The 21,037-nt window shown below is 54.1% G+C and overlaps 9 protein-coding genes across 9 annotated transcripts; 5 read left to right on the top strand and 4 right to left on the bottom strand.

Annotated features, from left to right (window-relative positions):
• Positions 1–145: 145 nt before the first annotated feature.
• Positions 146–1,912, top strand: MYCGRDRAFT_51425 (uncharacterized protein; the record flags this gene model as incomplete). The annotated part of the gene is made up of 3 exons (XM_003847514.1): positions 146–240; positions 1,010–1,302; positions 1,359–1,912. The coding sequence occupies 3 exons, from the start codon at positions 146–148 to the stop codon at positions 1,910–1,912; spliced, it is 942 nt and encodes a 313-aa protein (XP_003847562.1).
• Positions 1,913–2,955: 1,043 nt separating this feature from the next.
• On the top strand, positions 2,956–5,597 carry MYCGRDRAFT_97336 (uncharacterized protein; the record flags this gene model as incomplete). The annotated part of the gene is made up of 4 exons (XM_003847515.1): positions 2,956–3,382; positions 3,491–4,677; positions 4,730–5,375; positions 5,431–5,597. 4 exons carry the CDS (start codon positions 2,956–2,958, stop codon positions 5,595–5,597), a joined length of 2,427 nt encoding a protein of 808 aa, XP_003847563.1.
• A 675-nt stretch (positions 5,598–6,272) lies between these two features.
• Positions 6,273–6,648, bottom strand: MYCGRDRAFT_51258 (uncharacterized protein; the record flags this gene model as incomplete). Its single annotated transcript, XM_003847737.1, has 3 exons — positions 6,273–6,313; positions 6,395–6,481; positions 6,567–6,648. 3 exons carry the CDS (start codon positions 6,646–6,648, stop codon positions 6,273–6,275), a joined length of 210 nt encoding a protein of 69 aa, XP_003847785.1.
• A 313-nt stretch (positions 6,649–6,961) lies between these two features.
• Positions 6,962–7,831, top strand: MYCGRDRAFT_77764 (uncharacterized protein; the record flags this gene model as incomplete). Its single annotated transcript, XM_003847516.1, has 1 exon — positions 6,962–7,831. The coding sequence occupies one exon, from the start codon at positions 6,962–6,964 to the stop codon at positions 7,829–7,831; it is 870 nt and encodes a 289-aa protein (XP_003847564.1).
• Positions 7,832–9,067: 1,236 nt separating this feature from the next.
• On the bottom strand, positions 9,068–10,034 carry MYCGRDRAFT_14664 (uncharacterized protein; the record flags this gene model as incomplete). The annotated part of the gene is made up of 3 exons (XM_003847736.1): positions 9,068–9,502; positions 9,554–9,686; positions 9,754–10,034. Coding segments are annotated over 3 exons (849 nt in total), but the record flags the coding sequence as incomplete, so codon positions are not given.
• A 2,998-nt stretch (positions 10,035–13,032) lies between these two features.
• MYCGRDRAFT_101861 (uncharacterized protein) lies at positions 13,033–14,606 on the bottom strand (the record flags this gene model as incomplete). Its single annotated transcript, XM_003847735.1, has 2 exons — positions 13,033–13,188; positions 13,282–14,606. 2 exons carry the CDS (start codon positions 14,593–14,595, stop codon positions 13,033–13,035), a joined length of 1,470 nt encoding a protein of 489 aa, XP_003847783.1.
• Positions 14,607–15,068: 462 nt separating this feature from the next.
• On the top strand, positions 15,069–16,480 carry MgLEN3 (lipolytic enzyme; the record flags this gene model as incomplete). Its single annotated transcript, XM_003847517.1, has 2 exons — positions 15,069–15,239; positions 15,296–16,480. 2 exons carry the CDS (start codon positions 15,069–15,071, stop codon positions 16,478–16,480), a joined length of 1,356 nt encoding a protein of 451 aa, XP_003847565.1.
• Positions 16,481–16,547: 67 nt separating this feature from the next.
• On the bottom strand, positions 16,548–17,483 carry MYCGRDRAFT_106485 (60S ribosomal protein L37; the record flags this gene model as incomplete). The annotated part of the gene is made up of 4 exons (XM_003847734.1): positions 16,548–17,006; positions 17,113–17,184; positions 17,322–17,384; positions 17,449–17,483. 4 exons carry the CDS (start codon positions 17,450–17,452, stop codon positions 16,858–16,860), a joined length of 288 nt encoding a protein of 95 aa, XP_003847782.1.
• A 1,732-nt stretch (positions 17,484–19,215) lies between these two features.
• MYCGRDRAFT_111620 (uncharacterized protein) lies at positions 19,216–20,277 on the top strand (the record flags this gene model as incomplete). Its single annotated transcript, XM_003847518.1, has 1 exon — positions 19,216–20,277. One exon carries the CDS (start codon positions 19,591–19,593, stop codon positions 20,275–20,277), a length of 687 nt encoding a protein of 228 aa, XP_003847566.1.
• Positions 20,278–21,037: the final 760 nt, after the last annotated feature.

The raw sequence follows: 21,037 nt of genomic DNA on the forward strand, positions 1-21,037 counted from the left end.
ACTTCCTTCTCACCGCACATTAGCATTAGTACAATCGTCTATTGATCAACAAGCACACGGCCTAGCAATGTGAAACCTACGCTGCGTCTTCTCTTGCTATCTTACATTGTCCAACGATGGGTCGTGTACCACAGAATCTTACAACATGCCTGCTGCCCTGAAAATTGGGCAGATCCTCAAGGGGAAGGTTGGCTGCTACTCAATCTGCAAGCAGCTCGGTGCTTCTGTGTGGCTGGCATCGTAAGCATGCTCATTCCTTGTGTGCCCAGACTCATCCGGCTGGACGATCGCGGCCCATAGTGACATTTAGGTTACTACCTCGATTCTCATTTTTGTCAAGTTACAACAGGTGCAGTAACCTCGCCTTCGAAGTAGCTTATCGCGCCCGACAGATAATGTTCTTCGGGCGTTTCCTACGTCTTAAGGTATCGTATACTACTTTGCTTTTCCCGGTACTATCGACGTCGATATTGCCGTCGCCGTCGCCGTCGCAATTTTCCTTTTATACTCGAAGCTCGTATAGATACGAGAATCCTTTACGAAGAATTAAAGCTCGGCGTACGAAGAATCGGAGCTCGGCGTAACAACATATAATAAGAATGCCGATAATATAGATCGAAGTAAGTAGCGGGTAGGACTTCCTTACTATATATATATATATTTATATTCTCCCTTCTAAAGACTGTTATTGTCGGTATAAAGGAAGTCGCATATAAAGCGAGAGAAGGAAGTATAGAATATACTACTATTATACTAAGAAATATCGCTTCCCGACACCGATAGCAACAGCGATAGTAATAGCGATAGCAATAGTATATACGAAAGGAATATCGTCCGGGTAGAAACCCTCGAGAGCGCCGGTATATAAGGTCGTTTATTCCGTACGTAGAAATAGCTATTGCCCTATCTCGCATGTCGCGTCTCGGCCGCTCTAGAGAATCAGGAATCAGAAATAAGGTAGTAACCTAAATGTCAGTATGGGCCGCGATCGGACTTACAGATTATCCAGGGATTGCAACCACGAACGAAATGTCATTTTGAAGTACGCAGACCACTGGCGTATACGCAGTGAGCGAGATGTTCTTCTACGATTCCAAGAGCAGACACCACGTGTTCGACCCTTGCTTGATGAGGTCGAAGGAGACGAGCAGAATGACTTGAAGCTCATTCTCAAGCATCTCGATGAAGACTTGCTGCACACTCTCGGCCACAGAGAGCTTACTCGAGCCGAGGTAAAACACATTGGCAAAGGCGTCTTGGAAGCTCTTCGAGTCCTGCATGAAGATGGCTTTGTGCACACCGGTTAGCAGAGCAAGCCCGACTCGCGTGCCCGAGGGCTGCCATTAACGACCCCGCAGACGTGAAACCCAGCAACATCCTCCTGAACTTCGACGAAACCGACAGCCAAAGAATTACCGACGTGCAGTTGGCAGACTTGGAAGCTACAGTATCCCAAGACTCGGAATACGCAAAAGATGGCGAAACAGCGGGCACAGCCATCTTCAGAAGCCCAGAAATGAGCCTTGGCGTGCCATGGACCACGTCAACAGACATATGGTCGCTTGGCGCCACGCTTATCAGCCTGATATATGGAGGCGGTTTCCATATTTTCAGTCCCGGTGTTTCGATTGAAGACGACCAGTATGATATCGAGATCTTGAGAAGACACCATCAATTCTTCGGACCATTTCCTCACTCTTACAACGAAATTGCCGACGAACGCCGCCTAAGCGCTCTCATTTGGCTCATGGACAGTACACCTACGGAGACACTCATGCCGTTCTCTCGAATCACCAACCGCGAGATCAGCGAAGAGGACAAAGAATTCATTTTGAGAATAATGAAGCTGGACTATCGCGACAGGCCAACAGCGAGACAACTGCTGGACGATGAGTGGTTCATTCCAAGCTAGCAAAGGTTCGCAATTGCTCGTGATGCTCGACCTCGAAGTGTCTCCGGCTATGCGGATTTGACGGGGCGTGGAGCTGCGCGTGGTGGCCGGATTGCCCGTTTGACCATGCACCCGCGAAATCATATGCCATGATGTTGACGTGATCGAGGGAGGGATTGCAATCGCTGAGAAGCTCCGGGAGGTCGATGTGCTTCAGACACCATTCGCCGGCGGGAAGTGCTGCGGTAATGGTGTATCTGGGTGAAGTTAGATGATCTCGCAGCTGTGTAAGCAAGTGCGTGAAAGTCTCGGCTTTGGCCTTGCTGTCCGGATGCTCCCAGTCGACTTTTCGGCCTTGTTAGCTAGCGGTGGTCCCAGTAATGATGCATACTGACTGTCGATCCCATCAAGATCGAAGTCATCCACAAGCTGCCGAGCTGTCTCGCAGAATGTCCGTCTCTTTACTGGATCAGCCGCCACATTCGAGAAGTTCTTGGAACCACTTCCGCCTCCTATAGACAGCAAGACTTTCAAGTGAGGGTACTGCTCCTTTTTGAGCTTCACCAGGGCTGGAAGTGCACCATGAGTGCCATCCACGGCACTTCGGGTGTCGCAGTGCAAGTCTGCGAGCTGGACGCATTGGTGAGTCTGATGTGATCCCGGTGACCGTTCTTGGTTGGTCTACTCACGTATACGCTGCCGTCTTCTTTGATCCGAGCAAAAGCGTATGTATACGTGGGTCAGGCTTGCCAACCTCAGGTCAGAAGGCTTTCGGTCTCTGTAGATTCGCCATGAAGGATAGTATGCACCGACGACTTGCCGTGATTCCTTTGCCATCGCATGAGTGTGTACGAAGATTCGTCTGACATTTGCAAGGGGTGCAGTGGCAGAGAGTTTGATGTCACTGATAAAAGCTTCACCTCCTCGATAAGCTTCCCAGCTCCTCGGTACGTCCGGAGGTAGCTCCAACGCGGAACACGGAACGTTAGTCTCTCATGAGGTCGACGAGCTTCTTCTTTCTCTTCATTGTCGACATCTTACAACACCTACATCCACTCACAACCATGTCCGCCGCGGACAACAATCCCTCCCCAGCGGCGAGCCGTCAAATAGAGACCGACGATGACGACATGGACTTTGAGGTGAGCATCAACATTCGAGGGGCGATATGCGGTGGCGAGAGAGGTGCTGATGTGTTTGCATGGCAGACGCAGAGTGAGAGTGTGACCGACGCAGACAACTATGAGGATGTCTCCGAGTATGACGAGCAAGAAGACGATGAAGCCGCCACTACACTCTACTTCGACGCCGAAGAGGGAACATTACGAACGGCCAATGGAGATCAGATTGAAATCACAATGGACGGCGACGCGGTCGAAGAGGAAGTAGAAGATGACGACGAGGCAGAAGGAGGAGCAGCAGAAGGAGCAGAAGGCACCCAGACACCACAACCCGCGGCGCAACCTCAGCAGCGAGCACAAACCATCACGAGTACGTCCACAACCACAACACAACCACCAGGTCTTTTGAGAAGGCTGAGTTCCGCAACTCAACAACGCGTAAGCATATCGAGCTGATGTGCTGATCCTACTGGTGTAGTAACCCAGCAACAGATTCTCCAACTCCTTAGTCAGGCCGGCATAAGAGGTGTCCTGCAGCCAGGTGGTGGAATTCGAGGCGCTGCACGGCGTGGGCAGGCAGAGGTCGACGAAGATGACGATGAAGACGAAGATGCAGAGGGATACAGCTACGCAGGTTACGACAGACGACGCTTGAGGAGACGACGACCATCCTTCGAGGGCGATCGATACCCACCGATTCCAAACGAAAAGGGCAAAGAGCTGATGGAGAGCGGTACATTCGGTCACAATGATCGATGCGAACACACTGCTTGTGGTATGCCGTTCTCGGACGACACCATGCGTAAGAGAAGACGGCTATCAAGACGAATGCTGGATCGGGAGATGGGCGTGGAGAATCGAGGTCGTGCTCGCGCTCTCAACGGCCTAGCATCCCAGACGCTCATTCCTGGCTCCAAGGCAGATCTCATCATCAATCTCAACGCACGATGCTACTCTGGCCAATTCAGCGAGGATGGTTCGTTCTTCTTCGCCTGTGGTCAAGACTTCAAAGTCCGCATGTACGACACATCGAATCCTTATGACTGGAAGTACTACAACACGGTCAACTACTACGGCGGCCAATGGACGATCACCGACGCATCATTATCTCCCGACAACAAACTACTCGCCTACAGCAGTATTCGCAGCCAAGTTTGCCTCGCCAATACCGAAAAGGGAGACACCTCCGATCCTCGACTTCTCGACTTTGCAGACATGGGCTCTGGTAGATCCGGAGCTACAGGCTGGGGTCGAAGTCGGGGACATTTCGGAATTTGGTCTTTGCGATTCAGTGGTGATGGGAGTGAGATCGTCGCAGGTACCAGCGACCAGAGTGTTTATGTTTACGACCTCGAAGCGCAACGCAGCATACTGCGAATACCCGGCCACATGGACGACGTTAACGCGGTTTGTTTCGGCGACAAGATGTCTCCTCACATCCTCTACTCTGGCTCTGATGACACTACCCTCAAAGTCTGGGATCGGAGATCACTCGCATCGATGCGTCCGGCGGGCATGTTTCTCGGACACACAGAAGGACTGACATATATCGACAGTAAAGGTGATGGACGCTATGTCATCTCCAACGCCAAAGATCAGACTTGCAAACTCTGGGACTTGCGGAAAATGATCAGTACCGACAAGGGCGAGAACATCAATCCTCAGGTAATATGTTTCGGGAACACTGACACGCTTCTCTGCTAACGACACGTGGCAGGACTACACAACAAACTTCGATTACCGCTTCTCCCCCTACGACACAAACGACCATCGACCTCACCCACACGACTGCTCTCTCGTCACCTTCCGCGGCCACCGCGTCCTCAAGACGCTCATCCGCTGCCACTTCTCTCCGCCCACCTCCACCGACCAACGCTACATCTACTCCGGCTCCCACGACGGCAAAATCTACGTCTGGAATCTCGACGGCACGAAAGCGGGAGAGCCGATCAACGTCCTCGCCGCGACCAAGAATTCCCGCCCGGTCTCGGACGAACGCTTCGTCGATCGCTATGACTACTACGGCCGCGGCGGGGTGTGGAAGACGATCGTCCGCGATGCGAGTTGGCATCCTCATGCTCCCGTCATCGCCGCCACGTCTTGGAATGGATGGGATCATGGACTTGGGACTTGTACTGTGCACTCCTGGAACGGCGGCGACGACGGCGAAAGCGTCGATGAAATTGGAGAGATTCCCGCCGAAGGCGATCATCGAGATGTGGAAGGTGGACGACTTGGTTCTGCTCCAATGGGTGCCCGTGTTACCGCGCAACTGAGGCACGATGCAAGATTTTACGCAAGCGGAGTCGCGCAGGACGCGAGAAGCCAGAGGAGCCGAGGGGCGAGAATGATGGGTGGTTTGGGTGCGTTGTGGGGTGGTGCTGGTGATGATGATGAGGAGGCTGACGATATGATTAGGTGATGGTGATGAGGATGATGAGCTGGGAGAGGATGACATCGACCAAGGTTGGGAGTCTGCTTCCGACGACGAGGAGGAGGAAGAGGATGATGAGGAGGACGGAGGGGAGGAGATGGAGTATGAGGGTGTGGATGATGATGGAGATGTGGAATTTGCGGAAGAGTAGATGGGCTGGGTGGGATGGGACGGGATGAGTTGGCTGGCGCTCGCGAGATCTTTTGCTTCTTAGCACGTTGCGTGCATATGCTCGCGCTGAATTTGGCGGCCTTTGCATTGGGATTGGGATGCACACGATTACGACAGATTATGACAAGAACTGTATATGATGCCATCTGTGGGCTTTTTCGAACAGTGCGGCCGAGGTCATCGCTGCTCCTCTCTGTACCGGTTGCAAGGCAAAGCGAACGCCTGGTCGTGACAATGGACTGGTATCGATTCGAGGCTGAAGACCATTGACGGGTTGGTGGGTTGCGGAGAATGTACAACAAGCGTTGGTAGTATACAGTGTATCAATCCGGTAGGCTCCAATGCCATCGAACAGATTGAAATGATGCCCGAAATATGATTGGAAAATCCCTTAAGCTTTTTATCCGCCGATTCTCCATGTGCTTCGCTTTGATGTTTCTGCCATTGCGATTTCGTGCGCCGTGTAATGCCATTTCGCTCATCTTCACCATTATCGACCCCATTCACCGGCGCCCCTTTCCTCCGGATCTCTTCTCCCTTCTTCGCCGAACCATTCCTCACGCCTTCCACCCTCCATATCAATGGCACCTCTCTTGTTCTTTTCCCATACGCCGTTCCCCACATGCCATCTCTCGCCTTTCCAGAATCGAATCGTCTATGCGCCGCCAACGAGGATGTTGTTCACCGGGATGTGGACTGTACACCCCACGCGCGTCAGTAGGCCATCCCTCTCGTTTCCACATTGCATCCTTCTCCGGAATCGCAGGCAGTACTCACTCAGCTTGACGATGTAACCAATCACTCCCATAATCAGAAACCCCATGCCCACGGCTTGCGAGATGCGGATGAATTCGCGCTTGTCGGCTGTATGATTCACGCGATATGTCAGCTGCCATTCATATGATCTGTGATATTCCAGGACGAGAAGGCATCGCGGGCGAGGACGTACGTTTGCTGCAGCGTGTGAGGAAGCCGCGGCCGTCTTTGAGGAATTCGCGCGGCATTTCGAGGAGGTCTTTGGCTTGGTCCATTTTGAAGGTTTGGTTGGATGGGTGGATGTGTTGGAGCGATTGGTTCGGGGGTTTGGTAGTAGATTTGATGTCGTGTGAGGTTCAATGGGAGACGTCGTCGGGAGGAAATGTGGAGGAGTGAGGACAGCTTGTCTCGATGCTGCAGGGATGGAGATTCGGCTTGGCGTCGGTCAGGGTCCGGGCTGCGACTTTCACTCACTTGGAGTCCGTGCGTGTATCTTGCTTCCTTCCTCATTCGGCACGTGGAAACTACGAATGCACAGAAACACTAGAAACAATAGACCGCCGTCGAACTCGTCTTCCTGCCTCCACCATGGCCACGTCAAGTCCCAAGGCAACCCTCAAGATCCTCATGCTCCACGGCTACACCCAATCCGGCCATCTCTTCGCAATCAAAACCAAAGCCCTGAAAAAGTCCCTCGAAAAAGCCTTTCCCGCCGCTCCTAAGCCCGGTCACCTCACCCAATATCCAGGTGGAGTCGAACTCGTCTACCCTACCGGTCCCCTCAAACTCAATCCCGCCGAACTTCCCGGCGCAGATCTGGACGGTGCGGCAGATGATACAGATTCAGAAGCGTATGGCTGGTGGCGACGGAAAGATGTAGGACCCGGTTCGGAACCTCTCTACGCCGACTTGGACTCGGGACTGAGGGTCATCGCCGAGACTTTGAAGAACGATGGACCGTTCGCTGGCGTCATCGGGTTCTCGCAAGGCGGAGCGGCGGCAGCGTTGGTCGCAAGTCTACTTGACGAAGGAAGGGTGGAAGCTTTCCAACGACTTGAGAAAAGCGGTAGCGGGATGCCCTACCCACCGGAATTCCTCGACCCCAGCACAGGCAAGCAAATCCATCCACCATTGAAGTTCGCGGCGAGTTACTCCGGTTTTCGACCCGGACATCCACAGTACGAAGCATTTTTCACGCCGAAGATTCAGACGCGGATGTGTCACTTTGTCGGCAGCGTAGATACGGTTGTATCCGAGGAGAGGGTGCTTGCGCTGGCGAAGGGATCGGAAGAGGGAAAGGGGAGGGTGGTGTATCATCCGGGAGGCCACTTTTTGCCGGCGAGTCAGAAGCAGACTGTGGCGGCTTTGATTGGGTTTGTGAGGGAGGTTGTTGAGGGAGGGGGTGGGGATGCGAAGGAGGAGGAGGAGAGGGCAGAGGATATGGAGTTGCCTTTTTGAGGAAGTTTTGGAGTGTTCTCGATGCGTTGCATATCTGTCATGATGTCCATCACTGCTGCTCTCCAAACTGCTCCTGGGAGCGGATTCGGAATCTCGGAATCTCGACCCAGGATACCGGATGCCCAGGCAGTGGGAAGTGGGACAAAGGTAGCTTGCAAGCTGAACGCAGGCCATTGGGGCGAGACGAAGAGACCAATTGTGACCGAAATGGAAGTCACAGCTGAACGCAAGTCAACAGATCAAAAGGGAGAAGACGAGGCTTATCCATCGATAGCTACAGGCGCTACCTCATCATGCGGAATACATCGACCGTCCACTTGCTCCAAGTTGTGACGACAGATCACTGATCTCATCGTGGTGGAGTGACCGAGGGATGGTATCCGAGTCTATCACGGCCCACGGACTCAACATTGCTTATACGGCACGACGGACTGCTTGCGCGCACACCGAAATATCTCATCGATATTCGTCTTGCACCTCTTACAGGACGTTCTCTTGGACCTCAGCTTGCGCTCGCAGACCCGTCGAAAGACGTGGACCCTTCTTGGCCTTGTCGCTCTGCTGAAGACGCCTGCTTTCTGATAAAGTCAACCACACTGGACTGGTTCTCATTACGCTTGTCCGAGCGCACCTCCCAACGGCTGAGCTTGGAATAATGCAGGTGATCACAGACGGTTGTTCGAGACGGAATCGTGAGATTCGTGCTCTCTGATCTTGCGAAGCTCTCATGTGCTGTGTCTGCGGGTTGTCAATGCCCGGTCTTCACATCGACTTCTGGGCCGAACTGTCGGTCCCAATATTTTCTATGCTATCCAGCTGCTCTGTTAGCCGGGCGAACATCAATTCCTCCTGTCTCGTCGGACTCCTTTCTGTGGTCCGCGTAGCTTCCTCCCGACTCAACATGACCGCTTCCTGCTCCCCGTTCATGGCCTCGCTTCGGATGTCGACCGTCTTGACAGTCGTCATCCGTACTTCTCCACACTGGCCGTAAGTATGTCTCGTTTCGAGCGTTAGCCTGCTTTTGATGTGCTCCTCATTGCTCCCGCCGCTGGAGATCCGTTCCTCCGAGTCTCCTCTTCCGTGTATTTCCTCCAGATCCTCGTCCTTCATCGCACCCACCACGCTGATCGTCGTTGTTGTACCGAATGGTCCGGGCTTTCTGTAATACCACGGTCTCGTGGCGAAGGTCGCCAGGACTCCCACATTCTCCCCAGCCAAGGCCATGTTGGGCACTGCTCTCCTCGTCATCAGAAATAGAAGTACGTCCAACCAACCACAACTCGTGATCAGCGCACCCGCCACGCATAACCCCGCGAACGAGTTCTGCTGGCCCGCCATAGCTCGCAATCGAATGATCACCAATGGCAACGTACACAGGCCATGAACCAGCGGATACCACACCATCGACCTGACCGCAATCTCAGCCGCTCGGCGTTCCGCTCGACTCAGAAAACACCTCTCGCTTCGTATTCGCTGGCGGAGAATCACAACAATGGTAGTGTACACCAACGCCGTACAGAATTCAAACGCCACCAGCCAGAAGTAATGCAGCCATATTCGGTCCTCGATGTATTTCTTGTTGATAAAACACCAAGCACCCGCTCGGGTGTAGTACATGTCCGACCTGTCGAGATGGGAGAGCACGCCGCCGAGTGCGAGAGCGTACACAAACTGCGAAGGTGAGTTAGGAAGAGGCATCGATCGGAGCGGAAGAGAGCATACCATCCACAAGCCCGCAACGCAGAGTGAGAACCAGCGATGTCTCATACGATAGCCAAGAATGATATCCATAAAACAATGAATCGCAATGGCAGAAGTGAAGACCCCCGAAGCCATATCTCCAATCGAAAGGAACCTTCCAAACACCATTGGTGATCAGCGAACCAATCCTCAACCATTCCTTGGGCACTCAATGAACTCACCACCCCTGCGCGACACAAGTCCTCGTCCCAACCAGGACCGCATCTTCAAACACCCACACGGCATTCAGCGCAAACGCAATCGACTGCTGAATGTCCGCGCAAAAGAGATTGAAAATCAGAATCAGAAACTGCACGACCCGAGCGTTGAGTTTCCTCCGGCTGGTGAGGAGTTGGACCGCTAAAGCACAGAAAAGACAAGAAGAAGTGATGAGCGAGAGAGTTCCTAGCACGGCGATGGCGCTGAGACCGTGGTGCAGGACCGGCGGGAGGTTGATGAGGTCGGAGGAGGAGGTGACGAGTGCCTGCTCGGTGGTGGACATGGCGCTGGTCGCGCGCCGGGAGGGAGGGCGTCAGTCGGCAGAGGGTGGAGAGTGGCGACACATCGAGATATGGGCGATCTTTGGGTTGATGTAGACGATGGCAGCTGCAGGTCGTCTACTCGTGCGCGCTTGTGGCATAACGTCGGTTGGTAATTCCACGTGGAGATCGAGTCGGAGGCCGGCTGATGTTAGTGTGGGATTGGACCGCGACGATGACGATTGGGAGGACATGGGTGTCGATATAGCAGAGTGCGTTGAGTTTGATTGGTAATAGTTGATCCGGCTGCTTGATGCCTGGCATCCCAGTGATGGTCGCTCTGGTGGAATGCGGTGCTGTGGATGTTGGAAGGCTTTCTCGACACAGTAAAGTCGAGTCATCGTTGAGGTAGTTCATCTGGTGTACTGCGATAGACTTTTCGCATCGTGATCGTGATGCCAGAATAGTAGTGGACAGAAGACCGTTCCCTGTGTCCCTCCGAGATCCTGGGAATCCGCATGGATGGCTCGGCGTGGTTCATAATCGATAGCAGCGGCGGAGATTGCGCGACTCGGGTTCCAACGGAAGTGTGTGTTAGGATTCTTAGGAATCGCAAGATTCCGCAATAGTCTCCTTCCACAGTCACTGGCCGTGGACTAGGAGTCGGATCGGTTGTTTCGCGATTTTAGGCAATCCATACCGGCAATACCGTGGTCGTGCCGGGCAAAGGGTCTCAGACAAAGGATCTACGAGAAGTCTAGAACGTCCGACCCATGTCCAGATCGTGTACATCGTATACGAGGTTGCTTGATGTCTCTCATTGACTGCTGAGCTGCAGGACAACACCGTCTTCACTTGGGTTCGTGGGCTTGTGTGTTTCGAGTTTCCTGTCAAGCGCCTCGTCAACAAGATGCTGCTCTACTTGTCCGTCTCACGATGACGCCTAGATGGTGAGAGAGCAAAGCAGGGGGTACTCATGGCGAAGATCATCCGAAGGCGTGTGGTTGGATTCACCTTCGTACCCTGGCGTGACAGGGGAGCCCGGTTCTTGCTCACCTGCAGAATCTTCGACGATATCCCCGAAATGCACCGTGAACAGCGAGGTCACTTGATACTCGTCGGTAGTTGCTGCCCGAGCAGCCGCATCGAAATCGGAATGGCAACGTGGTAGACCTGTCTGCCTCGGGTAGATGGATTGGAGCCATAGCAACGGTAAATGATAGCTTGAATTGAATGCAACGTTAATGATGACGAACTGACACTGCGTCTTCCCTTGGAACAATGGTACATATTAACGACCCTTTCGCGAATCAAGCGCTCTTCATCTCGATACCAAGCTCTGCGGCCCAGTCCACCGAGTTACTGGTATTCGTCAGCCAAGATTCGTGCCATGCCTCGTGATGCACGAGTGCACGCCAGACTAGTCCACTTACGTCGGAGTGGGCAGTGCATTGGGAACTTCTGGATCCACTGTTACCATCGCGGGGCCCTCAGCGTCCACGGGCGCGGCAGCCGCAGTGGTAGGGGTGTCCATGTAGACGGTGGTGGTACGGCGGATGGTGGACGTTCGGGTAGACCTGGGTTCTGGTTAGAAGGATGATCCCTCGCCGGACGAAGACTGTATACTCACGTTACCGCAGCGCTGCGGCTCGACGAAGCATTCAGTAGAGTTCTTGTGATCTGGTTGGTTGACGAGGCGGTGCTTGGAGCGACGGCCTCTCTGCGGGTCGTCGTGTACTCAGTCATGAACTCGAGTTCCAAGTCGGTCGTCATGCGGAAGGTCGTCATGGCTTCGGTAATGTTCGCCGCGAAAGTCTCAATAATAATCTGCGACAGTCCGTGCAATGTAGTGGAAATGTTGACGGATGTCGTACGTGTCGCCGACTCGGTGAGCAAGGCAGTCTGCCACACCTCGTACTGGCGAATACATTCTGTCGTGCCGTTGGCGTATCCTGCGCAGACCTTCAGTGCGACCTCTGTAGGCGCCTCGCCAGCGGTGACAGCCTGCCAAGGTGCCAGAAAGTATGTCGTGAGGCGTTGGACGGTCGGCGCAGCTGTAATCGCGGGAGCCGATGAGGTGGCGACCGCAGACACATTGGCAAAGGTTGTTGGGGCGGGTGTAGCAGCTGAGCTGGAAGCACCGACGGCGGAGATGTCGATTGATTCAGTCGGTTTAGCCAGAACGAATCCGTACTCGGTGGAAAAAGTGATGTCTTGCGAACACCTCGAAACGGTGTACTTTTGCACAAGTCCGGTCAAGGTGGTCGCGCAGACCATGGTCACGGTCGGCTCGTAGATGGTGGTGCACGTTCCGCTACCAGTCGGGATGGAAACGGACACATTGCTCCACAACGCCGTTGATGCAATCGTGGTAGGCCTCGAGGTGAGTGGGAAGATCGCCTTGGGTGGAAGCTCACACAGCGTGAAGAGCGGAGCAAAGGAGGAGACCAGCTGACTCTGCTCAGTCACGGGCACTGGCTCCATACCAGGAGACGGTGTAATGTAAGTCAGAATGCCTGAAGCAGAAGTCGTTGCTGGTGCCATGATGATAGTTGGTTGGGCAGTCGATTCAGCTTGTCTACGCGCGTGGCGGACGCCGCGTGCTTCATGTTTGTACTGGCCCAGATGGCGCGCGTCTGCGTGTAGGGCGAGGAATGCGGTGATTGCAACCCCGAGAGAACGAATGAAAGCCATGTCGAAAGTTAAGATGATCCTGAGTTGAAAGGGTTTGGAGTCCTGAAGAATAATGACCGTGGTGAGAGAAGCACCCAGTGCTTGTCGTGTTCTATGTCACGGAAGGAAGGCGACAATGCCACGATATTGAAGACCATCCTGCATTCCTCGGTTGAAACGCATAACAACAAGGGCGGGAGGAGGAATGTCGCATGGGAAATTCTTCCTGACAAACGCCTTGCTTCTGCGGCCATGCAGCCAAGCTGTCCAGAACAGCCACCTTAACACTTCTTCAAGCAAGGTCTTCAATCAGTCCGAATCGTCCTCGCTTGAGCTTTCTTCCTCACTTGTAGCATCGGATGCGCCGCTATTCTGCTGACCTCGCTTTTGAAGGATACTATTTTCATCACTGAGAGCCACAATCTTCTGCAGACTCTTTTGCTGCACTCTTCTCAATGCTTCAAGCTGTAATTTGAGATTTGCGTTCTCGTCCGCCAGTGTGGGTTTGCTTGGAGCTGAGGCAGAATCGTCAAAGGCCAAGAAATCATCGTCGACGACATTTGCTGCGCCATTCGCATGTGTGCTTGGACTCTTCTTCCACGATGCCAACTCATTGAGGCCTTCGTCTAGCAACGCCAGCGGAAAAGCTGGCGCAGTCAGAGCGTCCAAAAAGCTGTTGTTCTGCTTCGTAGCGTTTGTAGAAGCAATGTCGGTCGGGAACTGAACTTGCAGAGTGTAGTTGCCGGGCACACTGTCTCTGTCAGAGCTGTCGAATGCGCCGAATTTTGGTTTTACAATCTCGTTTATTTTCGTCGTTCTCTGGTCTCGAGCAGCAAATCCGGTCACTGGTAGAAATTGGACATTGCTGACGGGCCCTGGCAGTGGTAGTTGTGTTTGCGTGGAGACGAAGCTTCCACGAGGCACGTCCCATGCGAGAATTGTCCCAGACTGATGACCAGAGATGGCCGTGCTGCCGTCGAAAGAGATGCTTAAGCTCAATGCGGCACCGTGCGTGGATTCAGGAAGCTTCCACCGAGTGGATGCCGGTGGTTGCACTGGCTCTGTTGGGTTGGAGCCGTTTTGAATGGCATCGAGCGCGCCGTTCGAGGAGGTGTGAAGGTCGAGCTGTTGCAAAGTGCCGTCTTCGTATCCAACAAACGCTGCTCGATCAGCCGGATCCAAAGCCAGGCAAAGCGGAACTCCAGGTAGCAGATACGTTCTGAGGAGATTGTTGTTGTGATAGTCCCACACCAGGCAGCTTTTGTCTTTGGATATCGAGACGACAAAGTTGCAATTTGACGCGCCATTGCCCAACGTCAAAGACGTGATCTCAGATCGATGTGACGAGAATGTGCGCAGCGGAGAGACGGCTGATGTCGTAGAGAAGGATAGCAGAGCTGGTAGTGACCAAACGTGAACAGTCGAGTCTTTGGAAGCCGAAAGCAGAAAATTTGAGCTCGCATCCACAGCCAGCGCGGTCACAGCCTGGAGATGGGCTTGACTCGTTGTGATCTGTCTGCCCGTGCAAGTCTCCCACAGGAAGATCCTACCTTCAGCGGTGCCCAATACCAACACCGAATCGTCGCATGCCAGAGTGATCGATGCGAGCTTTTCAGTGAATGGTACAATGGCCTCCTGATTGCCTTTCAGTCGATTGTAGACGTGGACGACACCTTTGTCGGCTTGTGCAGCGAAGATGTGGCTTTCGCTGACCGCCAAGCAGTTGGGCGGCGTCGCGGACTTTTTGAAGATGGATCGCTGGGCTGCCAGCGGTTGAAATTCGTGCAGGAAGATGGCCGCATCTTTGGCGACGTTCGGACCAGGCGCCTTTGCGGGCACGCCTGTCGAGGCGATGAAGTGCTCCGCGAGCATCTGGAGGTGATGGCAGAAGCAAGTTCGGCTTGTTGATTGTCGACCGAATCGCTGCGAAGAAAATCTCAGGATTCAGACGAATGTTCATTGAATGCCTAAGGCCGCAGCGGCGTGACTAAGCGAGGACCGAATGGATCTCCATCTCAAACTCCATCCTCACTTCTGCCGTCGACTTCACCCGAGGAGTCATGCGATCTCGTCTCGCGGTGAAGTCGCAGCTCCCTCACAACGGCCGAAGTATGGCCTGATCAAGCTCCGCGCGCTCCTCGTGGATGTCGAATCAGCTGCGCTTCATTTTAGCCGGCTCGCATTGCATGAGCTGCCCCCTCAATGATGGAGTACCAGTGGGGCATTGGAGCGGTAGAATGGTAGACCGACTACATAAAGAACGACGATGTGGGCAGGCGAGATGGTATTTCAAGCATTCTCCTCACAAAAGTATGTTTCTGCGAGCACTTTCAGCATTGCTCTTCATGAGCAATGCGTTCTCACACGCATTTCCTTTCGACTCAATATGGTCTCTACGAAACAGCATTGTATACGGAGACCATGTCCCACCAAACCCTCCTCATGGTCACTGGGTGGATACATGGACGGCAATGCCTCAATTGACCGAACCAGGCAACCTCCCGCCTCCGCCATACGTGAGCCAACAGACCCAGGCTTCATATACACAAACATGACATCCTAACTGCTTCAGAACGGCACCACCACTATTTTCTCCAACTCCACCATTCGTCAAACGATCCGTACCACGACCCAAGCCACCACATTCCGTATCCGCCTATCCAATGCCTTCGGCCTCACACCCCTCCCTATAACGGCCATGACCGTCGCCCTCCCCCTCGCCCTCGACCGCTCTCAAAACCTCACCGGCTCGCCCTACATCAACACCACTTCCCTCATCCCCCTGACCTTCTCCCACGCCTCCAACATCATCCTCCCTCCCGGCTCTCTCGCCGTCTCCGATCCCATCACCTTCCCGCACTCCCTCCCAGCGAACTCGATCCTCTCTCTCACCCTCTATCTCGCGACCGGCCAGTCAGGTGGCGCCATAACCTCCCACCCCGGCTCTCGCACCGAATCCTTCCTTTCCCTCGGTGACCTCACTCATTCCGCAAACCTCACTTCTCCAAGTGCAATCTCCTTGTTCCACTGGTACTTCATCTCCGCAGTAGAAGCCTGGTCGCCGCACTCCACTTCCGCTCTCGCAATCCTAGGCGACTCCATCACAGACGGTCGCGGCTCATTCCTCAACGCGAACAATCGCTGGCCGGACTTGCTCTCTTCTCGTCTGCAAGCTCCCAGCTCAAAGCAGAAAGACATCGCTATCCTCAACCAAGCAGCGGGAGGAAACCGCCTTCTCGCTGATGGTCTTGGACCCTCCGGTCTCGAGCGGATAGAGCGAGACATTCTCTCTCACTCGGGCGTCAAGTACGCATTGGTCTTCCTCGGCGTGAACGATATTGGGACTGCCCCTTCCACGACCGCCGCGCAGACCGCTGTAGGCGATGCGATTATCCATGGATATCAACAGGTCATCACGAGAATTCACGCGCATGGCGTTCCGGTTTGGGGTGGGACGATAACGCCGTTTGGATGTGCTAATCAGACGCTGCAGCCGTACTCGACGGGGGAGAGGGAGGTGACTAGGGTGAGGGTCAACAATTGGATTCGGGACAGTGTTGGCAAACTCGGAGGTTTCGACGGGCTGATTGACTTTGATGAGGTTGTAAGGGATGGGAAGAATCAGACGAGACTGCTGGGGAGGTATGATAGCGGGGATTGTTTGCATTTGAATCCGGATGGGTATGCGGCGATGGCGAGAGGGTTTCCGTTGGGGCTTTTTGAGCAGTTCAAGGGTGGTGTGGATGGGTTTGTGTGAATCGTGGTGTTGTGAAAATATCACGTGGTCACGAGTCGGCACATGGCAGGACTGAGAGCATGAATCTGCAGATAACTTGAAGCCGTAGACACTATGCGGTCATGAGAAGTGACGCTCAATTCAGCCTTTCGCCATGAAACTCATCATCCACGAGTCTAGCTACTCAGCATGACACCCTCGCCGATAAAGCACAGCAGATGAACGCCGCAACCTTGCCGGCTTCCACACGGGTGAGAGAGTGAAGTGAGGAGTCCGACCGATGTTTGTGTTGTGTGAGAAAAGCCTTTTCTTCCGCCGAACTCCCAATCAACCCATGTCAATGCGCAACTCATTCATCCCTCGTCCATCCCGATCGCCCTCATCATTCCCATCTTGATCTATGCGTTGGCTGGGGTGGCAGCGCCACGGGCGCCCTTGGGTGTGCCTTGCTGGAATCCGTTGGAGAACTTGCGGGAAACGTGCTTGAGCGAGCGCATGCGTCCGCTACCGGTGGTCTTTCTCCGCTTGGCCTTCTCGCCCCAGTTGTCTGTTAGGATGTATGTTAGTGTCCGTTTGGAGTATTGAAGCTTTGCGAAATCGAGTCGAGATCTGCTCGGGGCAGTCGAGGTGGTGGGATTGTGGTGTGGACGTACACTTTCTGATGCTGGCGCTTGGGTATCCGCAGTTGGAGCAGGTGTGCTTCTGCACGTGCATGGAGCGGCGTCCTGTGAAGTCACATCTCGTCAGTCTTTGTCCATCGCAGCACAGCCAGTGTCCTGATCCCCTGCCAGTTTTATCGTATCATCCTCCTGCAATGCCTTCCCTCCTCTTCACTCCTCCCTCTGCTGTGACCGTAACGTACCGCAGCGTCTGCACAGAACGTGAGACTTGTTGTGGCGCTTTCCGAAACTGGATGTTCCCTTCGCTGTGGTGAAATTGTTAGTGATATGGCCTCTCGCGATTGGTCGTGGATACGGAGTCGTGCGTACTCATTTTGGCGGTGTTCCGGGTCCGGTGATTGTGTTGTCGACGTCGATCGAATTCACTTGAAGATTTGAAGTTCGTCTCGGCTGGAAGCGACGGTGCGTGGGCCTTGGCAGAGCCTCAGGCAGCAACGTCAAAATCAATCTTGCACCTCAGCTTGTCCTCTCTCCACACGTGCCCTCGTCAAGTCCAACATCTTCGGACGGAAAACATGTCACCACTGCAATCACTATCAGCAGCCATATCACGAGGTACGCCTCAAATCGGCCGCCATGCTGGCATGTCGATCATACGCGGCCGAATTCTGGACTTTGAGAGATGTTGACCGGGCTGTTGCCCGTCGTGCGGACTCGAACAGCTCCAATGGCGCCCACCATCTGTGGACCCATCTCCTTTGCAGCCCCTTCAATCCGGATCGAGTGTCCGAGTGTTGTTGCTTTTGTTGCTGTCGAAATTCGAAAATTCTTCGTCTGTGTACGTCTCAGAAGATTTGACTACTGCAATCACTATCGGTATTCATGCAGCGAGCCACTTCTCACCATCCGTCCCTGTCTTGTCGGTCATATCGTACAGACTTCACCTTCAGGCTCTGACCTCACGTGTGCGGCTTCGCCTACAGGTTTTATCAATGGACATCTTTACCTTCCATTACGTTGCTAACCTTCGCAGACTTCGCCATTCCGCTGCCTGTATCTGCGTACTGCAGAGCGTGCTGGTGGTCGTGTTGCTCCTCCATCTCAACAACAACTCCGATTGCTCATCTAGCGCTCCGTTGCCTCGCACGTCTTTGGAGCACTTCGAGGGTCTCGCTAGTGCAGGCCTCCCACCACCTGGCGACCCGAAACAATGCATCTTCACCTCCTCACCATCTTCTGCCTCCTCCTCACGTCCCGCGTGGCTTGCGGCGTGAGCTTCGCCTGCCTCTGCAAACGAGAATATGACAGTATTGCCTGCGTCGCCGAGATTGATGGACCCTTTTGGAGTCCGCGAGTAATCTGATCGCAAAGGCTATCGCACTTGTGTTGGCTCCGACCACTCTGGTGGGTCCTGAAGATTTGAACGCCTGCAGGAACCCGATAACGTTCCACAGCAACAGCAGCAGGTTTCGTCCTGCATCGAATCTTCATCGTCATGACATTTGCTGACTTCAGTTTTCGGCTCGTGTGATCACCTATGGAAGGGAGCCTGCGACTTGCTTTTGAGGGTCTCGTCTCTACGTGGAGTGCAGTGGCTGGAAACTCGGCGGTAACAACGACTGCCCGAAAGACCATGATTGCTAGGAAGGTCTTGGAGAAGTGAAAGCACCTGGGCATTCGGCGAGGTACGCCTCACTTATCTGTCGGCACTTGCTTCACATGCCGAGAAACTACAAGTGCTGACGAGGAGTGTAGCATGGAGTGTTGGAGAGTGGTTGTGAGGTGGAGAGCACGGTGCGGACTGAGTTAGTCGAGGGCGGGCGGTGGAGTGGTTGTTCGCAAGGGTTCAAAGGCAAGAATGGGGCTCTGTGGCAATTCGCAGAGGAATTGGTTCGCTTCATGATCGATTTTCTTCGTTGTTGAACTGTCATGAGCCGTACGTGCGAGGTTGTGTATAATGTGCCTTGTTGTCCATGCTGGGACACTTGACATTCGTGCCTTGCGTGTTCGCTCGTGCTTACCCCGACCGAACCCTAACCCTAACACATCGCTTAACATCCAACCTCTTCATGCTGCTTCACGCTGCATCATGCATGCTCGTCAGTAGGTAGTCGACTTTGACTCTTGACGGCACAAATTTTCAGGCTTTCAGGCGTTAGTACCAAGTCTGCAATATCATGCGACATTCGCCCGCTGCAGAAGGACAGGGTTCCCGCTTCGCTACAGCTTTTGAGTCCTTTCCGGGTCCCATTCGAAATCCCCACAGTGCGCACAACCACAGTCCGAGTGGAGGCATCATGCGCAGTGGACATTCGAAACCTGCATCTCACAGCCGATCGGTCGAACCGCACCCGGTCCAGCGAAGACAGTGCAATAGGGCGTGAGAATTCGTGGTCCGCCCCACAACATACTTATACCTCACCCAGCTCGCCCAGATATCTCTCCCTACTCCATCTCCCTCCCCAGCCATCGCAAATACTATATCCATCCCCTCCGACCCTTTCACCCATCATGTCCACCAAAAACCCTCCCCGCCCCTTCACCATCCAAACCCCCACCCCACCCCTCATCCCCTCCATGACAACAATCGTCGCCCGCGCCTTCCACCCCGTCAACGCCTTCCACCGCCGCGCCTTCCCCCTCACCCCAGGAGTCCTCGCCTGGTTCCACCGAGCCTTCACCGACGAAATTCAAAACCCTCGCTGCCACCCCCTCGTAGCCATCGACCCATCCGTCTCCACCTCCTCCTCCCTCCACGTCATCGGCCTTCTCCTCCTCCGCCGCATGTCCCCCACCGAACCGGGAGCAGGAATGTGGTCTCTCTATCCCTACACGGCGGACCACGACGAGTCCCTCTTCGGGCCGGCGAATGAAGCGCAGAGTCGATGGCGGAGGAAGCTGTTCGACACGCCCGGCGAACCGCACTACGGCAAAGAACACCTGCTCGTGGAACTCTTCGGCGCGGATCACGGGTGGAAGGGAACCGGGGTGGGCAAGGCGTTGTTGGGGGAAGCGTGTGGAGTGGCGGATCGAGAGGGGTGGGTGATGTTAGTGGAAGCGAATGGCAGTGCGAGGGGGTTTTATGAGAAGTTCGGGTTTGAGGAGGTTGCGAGGGAGAAGATGCCGAGTGGGGAGATGGAGTATTGGGAGTTTCTGTTGGTGAGGGAGGTGGGTGGCGGTGGTGGTGGGGGGGTGTAGAGGGAGGATTGGATGGATGGATGGATGGATGGATGGATGGGGAGGATGGGTTTGGTTATTTTGGAGGGTGAGAGTGGAGATTGAGTGAGGTTTTTATTGATCTGTAACGATTTACGGCAGCGGATGTTGAGTGTGATCTGTAGTTGATCTTGCGATGATGTGAAGTGTTAGGGTTAGGGTTGTTTGGGAACACAAAAGGCAACGATGCCTCCAGGGACGTAATAAGGTCAAGAGTCCCAGTACGTGGACAACAAGGCAGATTATAATCCACAACGTTGATGAATCTTCACGTTAAGGACGGCGAGGTGTAATCAGGCTCACCACATGAGAGGCAGAATAGCGGCCCCAGGTGAATGGAGAAAACATGCAAGGCACAAAGGCACAGACGTCTCAATTGTCCCCACATGTCCCGCACACCGCATGGCAATTGATGGCACAGCATACACACAGCATATATAAACACAACGTGAGAATATAAAACGTCCCTCTTTGAGAATCGTCCTAATCTTGCACGAACACACGAGGTCCACGACCCGGAGTTCCGTTGCGCGTGGATGTAACCGTGACTTCGCATGCATGAGTCGGGGGAGCTGAAGCCCGAGAGGAAAAACCCTTCGACTCAAGTAGTCGCGTTTCGCCCGCGGTGCAGCGGTGTTCATGTTCACACAGTAGTGGCGACAAGGGTTGGAGAAGGATTCTTCGCCGGTGAGTAGAGTGTAGACTGTAGATCTGGCCCCAGACTCAAAGGCGGGATGTCCCT

Source organism: Zymoseptoria tritici, chromosome 13 (assembly GCF_000219625.1).
Source record: "Zymoseptoria tritici IPO323 chromosome 13, whole genome shotgun sequence".
NCBI lineage: Eukaryota > Fungi > Ascomycota > Dothideomycetes > Mycosphaerellales > Mycosphaerellaceae > Zymoseptoria > Zymoseptoria tritici.